The 5778-nt window shown below is 43.3% G+C and overlaps 1 protein-coding gene across 1 annotated transcript; it reads left to right on the top strand.

The window, feature by feature from the left end:
• Positions 1 to 1213: 1213 nt before the first annotated feature.
• On the top strand, positions 1214 to 3243 carry LOC310823493 (uncharacterized protein). Its single transcript, XM_083696363.1, has 3 exons — positions 1214 to 1439; positions 1592 to 1820; positions 2382 to 3243. The coding sequence occupies exons 1-3, from the start codon at positions 1221 to 1223 to the stop codon at positions 2546 to 2548; spliced, it is 615 nt and encodes a 204-aa protein (XP_083552489.1). The 5' UTR covers positions 1214 to 1220; the 3' UTR covers positions 2549 to 3243.
• The last annotated feature ends 2535 nt before the right edge of the window (positions 3244 to 5778 follow it).

The raw sequence follows: 5778 nt of genomic DNA on the forward strand, positions 1-5778 counted from the left end.
ACCAGCGGTTGCAGAACATGCTAGTGAAGGGTGAGGAAGAGGAGGGATGTTGGAAGATGGATGGAAGGAGCAGGAAGAAGTAAAAGCCTCTAGGAGGGCGAGTGTGTGTCCTAATAGTCTTTCTTCTAGTCCTTCGATTCCTCTCTCCTCGCTTCCTTCTCAAAACACATTGGAAGAGAATAGTGGAGAGTCCTTGGATCTTCTCCTCCAATGCATTTTGAGAAGTAAGCGGAGAGAGGATGCAAGGAATAGAGGAGAGACCAGGGACACAAACTAGTCACCTTTCGCAGTTTTGATTTGTGTAGATCAGATGAGAAACTTTTTTGGGGGGGGGGGGGGGGGGGGGGGTTCGAGTCTGGACTCAGCCAATCGTTCACATAACAACAAACAGATGGAGAGGGAGGTGAGAAGGTGATGAAGCATACTTCATGAGCTGTAACTGAAAAAACAACTGACATTTGGAAAGTTTGAGGTGTGGGGGAACAAGAATTGCTAGCATTGTTAAGTATCTTGCTAGCTGGATCGAATTTTGTTTTAGCCTGTGAATTGGACCAGAGTAATTGCCCCTCTGCAAAGTCCTTTTTAGTTTTGTAGCTAATTTGCCTTCATTCTAGGGTAAGAACTTCCTATACCCTAATCCTAAAAGTCCCACAGACCCCCCTAGCAGGTCTGTGTTTCCCCACCTCACGCATTCTTCTCACCTTTTCCACCCCTAACCAGTTTGCATCCCTGGGAGAGGCTATTGAGACACACCCTCTAGTGGCAAAATGACATTTTTAACCAAAAAACTATGGGGGTCAATGTACTCTAAATTAGCATGTTTGAAGTGTCATGCCCAAATCATCCCAAATTCTCTGAAATGACTCCATGACTTGAATAAAATGACTTTGAGATGAATTTGTAATTTGGGTAAACCATCCCTTTAATCTATCTATCCATCTACCATACATTTTCTACTCAACCCCTCCCTGGTAATCATATTCCATTGTTAATGTGTCTCTTCTCTGTTATGACATCTTTCAGAGATTCCTGGGCTGCTGTCCAGCATGTGGCAGACCTTGGGCCAAGCCAACCAGCACCCTCACCCTGCATCCCCTCAGGCTGTGTCCACTGCGACTGGGAGGGGGGAGAGCTATACGTACACACGTCACTATGGGCCAGAACACACTGGCCGGGGGTTTAGCCCCCCACTCCATCAGCCTATGTCCAACCATTCAAGCATGGGTCAGGAGGACCTGAATGAAAGAATGCCCAACTTTGGGCATGAGATGGTGGCTTCCAGTGAGGATTGTATTGACAGCGGAGACTTAGAGCTGAGCGACATCGCAGAGGATGATGACCCTCCTAGGTGTCCCAGTTTCCTGTGCAGGTCGGCAAACAAGCCTAGGATGAGAACAGACTCAGAGACACATTGTATTGATGAAGATGGTAACTCACATGTAAGGAACCTGTCCTCCTCAGTTGCAGGAGGAAAGCCATGTATAAATCTATCATCAACATTCAGTAATTTCTTACAATAGGTAAAATCTGACCGGTTCCGTAGAAAGTGATTGTGACCACACTGTCCCTCTCTCCCGCCATGACTTTGCAGGTCAACCAGGTGGAAGTATACCCAGGTTCCGGCATTCTCTGTGAAATGCAGTCCTGGCATGCGGCCAATCAGAGTCAGTCTCCCACGGCAATGGCGCGGACCCTGTTGCTAGGCGTGTTCGATATGGACACTCTGTTGAATAGCAACCTGAGAGGGGGGCGGAGCCGCAGACCAACCTACCCCAACCACCGCACCGCCCTGGACCCACACAAGCTCAACGCCATTTATAGTACGTGTGTAGCACTCAGTCTCACTTTCCCTGCCATCTCTTTATTCACGTCTCAAGTCTCTCGCAATCAAAACACTGTAACTATCCCTTATATCATGTCACTTATTGACTAGGTAACATTACTGATAACGACCATTTTCAATTATTCAATTTGGAAAGTTGTAATTTAATTGTCCTCAATCATTTAAGTGAGAGTAACACTTTTACCACTTTTACAATTGAAACTTATCTTACATGGTACTACAGTGGAATCACAAAACAGAATTTTAGCCTTGAAACATGCGTTATTAGATTGCGCTTGAGAAGGGTTGTCACTGTAATTCAATAAAAAAAGAAAAGTGAAACCTGTTTTGGAGACGATGAGGATTGAGAGGGTGTTTGTGGCATAGGCGGCTCGGCCTGTTTCCGATCCAGTAGTCCCCCCTTCATTCATCTTCATTTTGCTTTTAATGGCCTGACAGCTCTGGCAGAACTGAAAAACCGCTGTGTTCCTCTCTGTCACTCCTGCGTCGTCCTCCCTCTCTCCAACTGTTGTTGTGCTGTCGTCTCTCTCCCTTGCAGATGCCACCCTGGCCCGCTTCCCATTGGCCAGGAAGGGCCAGATTGGCACCGGGATCAACTCCAAGCTGTCCGAGATCCGGTTCCGATCCAGGAAAGTTAGCCGGGAACCCCAATATCTAGGAAGGACTGAGCTGCACGCACAGAATCGTGTTGAATCAACATTCTAACTCTGAATTGTATATTAACAGTTATTGTATCGGTGTATGAGTGCATGCTTGTGTTGAATGTTGCCCATTGCCATCTGATGGTGATAAGGAAAATATCCAACGCCAATGAAAGAGTGCATAAGAACCCGCTTTGATAGCTAAATCCCCCTCTATCACCAGCCAGTCATTAACAGACCCTACACATGAGAATAGCCCCCAGGGATTGGGGTGATCCATGTGTGATCTTCCAGTGGGGGTGACGGGAAGCTTCAATCACTTATTAGCCAGCCGCCTGCCCGTTGTTGACCTCGAGCCACTTAGACAGAGGAAGGGGGGATTTGACAGAGAGCCAAAGTTATATTTCTCCCTTGATTTCTCTGATCCTCAGCATTAAGATCCCACAGAGAGCTCCGTTACCACCCTGGTCCCTCGTGACCCCTATCCTCTCTCCCCCCACCTGAGAGGGGTATCAATTATGCCCCAGCCCTGCCTCCTACAGAGGTGTCACAGCTCCTCTGTCTAATGGACCCCCAAGTACTCACAGCCTCCAGGAGGATGACAGCATATATTCATTCCTCTGAAAGGATTTAAACAGTGTGTCACACTCCAAGTTCACCATGTCCACGGGGCCTCTGTGAAGAGAATGGTGCGGGGGATGTGGGCTAATGTTGTTTCTGAACGAGGGGAGAAGATGCAACTGTTGGTCAAAGTGTTCTGATATGTATGTGGCCATCGTTGATGTTCACGCTGTTGAATGTTGGATGAACAGCTAATACTGTCACATTAAAAGACTTGCAGTTTGCCATTGTTCCAATGTTGTGACTCTTTCTATATATATAATAATATATGTCATTTAGCTGACGCTTTTATCCAAAGTGACTTACATTGCAGTGAGTGCATACATTTCAGTATCTAAGGGATAACTGTAGTAATTATACAAATTTTCTTAACAGCTCCTACATTTTGGGCAGTTTCAACACACCCAATCTCAACTAATGGAGTTGAAATATCACAAAATATCCAATCTCATAAAAGGATTACCTGTGATGTTCAGCATTCACAGTCAACCACACCTATTGTCTGTAGGATTTCTCACTTGCCTCAACGTTTTACACACGCCTCTTAAAGCAGCTTCTATATCCTTCATTTGGTGATCTTGAATAGGGTACAATAGGGTGCATATCCCATATTGAGATGTCGAACCGAGTCGACTGAAAGAAATGTTTTAATCTAGATCAGAATAATCCCCATTGTTTTGGACAGTTTTGATCAGATCCAGGATAGCAAAAAGTAATCTGGATCATTCCAGATTAAACCTTTTGAAATACTGCTATGAAGAGGAAATTTAAAATGATTTTCCATTCCCAGAAAGGTTTTTTAAGAATGTTCTTTACTCTGTTCTTAAGTTTCTTCTTCAGAAAACATTTAAGAAGAAATGGAAATTCTTGAAAATATTTAAGATAACTCAACCCTTGTTTTATTGTAGATTCATGAGGGAATACTCATAAATGCAATTAATCATGTTTAATTGAATCTAAAATGTATATTATCAATCTTTGTGTCTCCAGAAATGGTTTATACATGTGATATTCATTAGTTGGCTCTGGGTGCTACATTCAAGATGCTTACTTGGCTCATCCACTGCTGTTAGCTGGTTGCTACGGTGATCTTTTTAAGATGTCAATTCAAGACGTTCCTGAAACAAATCAGATTTCTTGAGGAATTGTACTTAAGTAATATTTTAAAAAGTAAATTTTTTCTTAAGAAGATATTCGTTAATCCAGGCCCAGCATTCCATCTGTCTGCAGGGCATGATGTGAACGTCACAGTGAAGAAGACAAAGCTCTCTCCTGAATTCATCCTTGTGTCTGAGAGAAAATGCCAAGGACTGCTATTAAGCCAGGCATCGACTCGTTTGACCCAAAGGGCAACGTTCTCACTTTTGCCCAATTAATAATTTAATGACTTATTTTGTTTTTCTCTTTCCCCCTGTCTGTGCATCCTCCCCTCCTCTCCCCCTGGCTTCCACCGGTTCCAAAGCATCGCTGTTTCCAGAGAGGGGGAGAAAACAATCAAAGCACTCCTCACGGCGTGTCTAGTCTGGTCCCTGGCTATGAAATCAATATAGCTTTTCTGATGTTTTCATTTATCTGAGCAAAAACAAGACGCGTCCACCGGTCAAAGCCTGGACACACAGCGAGGCGCAAGATATCATCAATAATCACTGAATGTCAGGGTGAAAAAAAAATAAAAACAGATAGGAAATAACATAGCCCCTCCCGAGAGAGATAGACAGAACCAATACCTCACTGTGAGTTGTTTGCAGGACAGGACTGTATCAAATGCAGGGATGGCACACAAATGCAGAAACTGGACAGGTCACACAGTACCTGCCTGACATTACCTGGATTTTGTCAGCATCCTGGAAAACCCTTGTATCTCCAAAATGTCAACTATTCAGGAATTTAGAAAAAGCTTTCTTTTTTTTCTTAGTCCTAGAATCACAGGACATGGAGGGGGCTGACTACTTCCAATTTATTAAAATATATATATATCTGCTAAAATTTAGATGCAAGGTTTTTTTCCAAAGCATGTTACCCAATATTTTGTGGTAAAATCCACATTGATTGAATGCAGTGAAACGAGCACCCAGTTAAGATTTCTGCAATTAAAGAGCTGTAAAGAACAGGTGCAGACCAACAGTCACAATGTCCAGCTGTGTTTAGGGCTGTTAATTTTTTTTTGCCAATTTGTCAATTGATGATGGAGGTGTTTCTACTTATTTTTTATTATAAATGGAATAATGTATGTATGTCTGCAGCTGGTCTGTGATTGTTAAGTCCTAATATTTAGTGTATTTTGTTCTTCCTTTCAACAGATATATAATAATCCTAATCAGTCCCTCCTATACAGCAATGGGCCATAACAGGTTGTTGTAGCTTCCTATTATTTTTCCTGTTAGAAATAAGTGTCTTTTAGTAACCCTTTATATTGCAGCTCTGTTTCAGCTGGTATTTACCCCTATGTACTAAGACGTACCGTATGGTTACTGTGTGTAACTCTGTGGTGACAGGGGGTACTTTCTGTTACTTACCGTAATAAACCTAGCACAGTTGGTAACCATGTACTGTACTTATTGGCACATAGTGGTGCTTGAATCAGTAAAAGAGCCTTGTCTATAGACCCAGTACAAAACCCTGTCACCAGCAGGTGGTGCACTAAGTATGTTGGGGTAGAGGAGAGGAGAGGCC

This window comes from Argentina silus, assembly GCF_951799395.1.
Source record: "Argentina silus genome assembly, chromosome: X".
Classification (NCBI taxonomy): domain Eukaryota; kingdom Metazoa; phylum Chordata; class Actinopteri; order Argentiniformes; family Argentinidae; genus Argentina; species Argentina silus.

Bases quoted from the DNA above. Each gene is read 5' to 3' on its own strand.
- LOC310823493 (XM_083696363.1), top strand. From the start codon at position 1,221: ATGGGTCAGGAGGACCTGAATGAAAGAATGCCCAACTTTGGGCATGAG. The intron at 1,440-1,591 runs GTAAGGAACCTG...ATGACTTTGCAG, and splicing joins ATGAAGATGGTAACTCACAT to GTCAACCAGGTGGAAGTATA. The intron at 1,821-2,381 runs GTACGTGTGTAG...TCTCCCTTGCAG, and splicing joins CAAGCTCAACGCCATTTATA to ATGCCACCCTGGCCCGCTTC.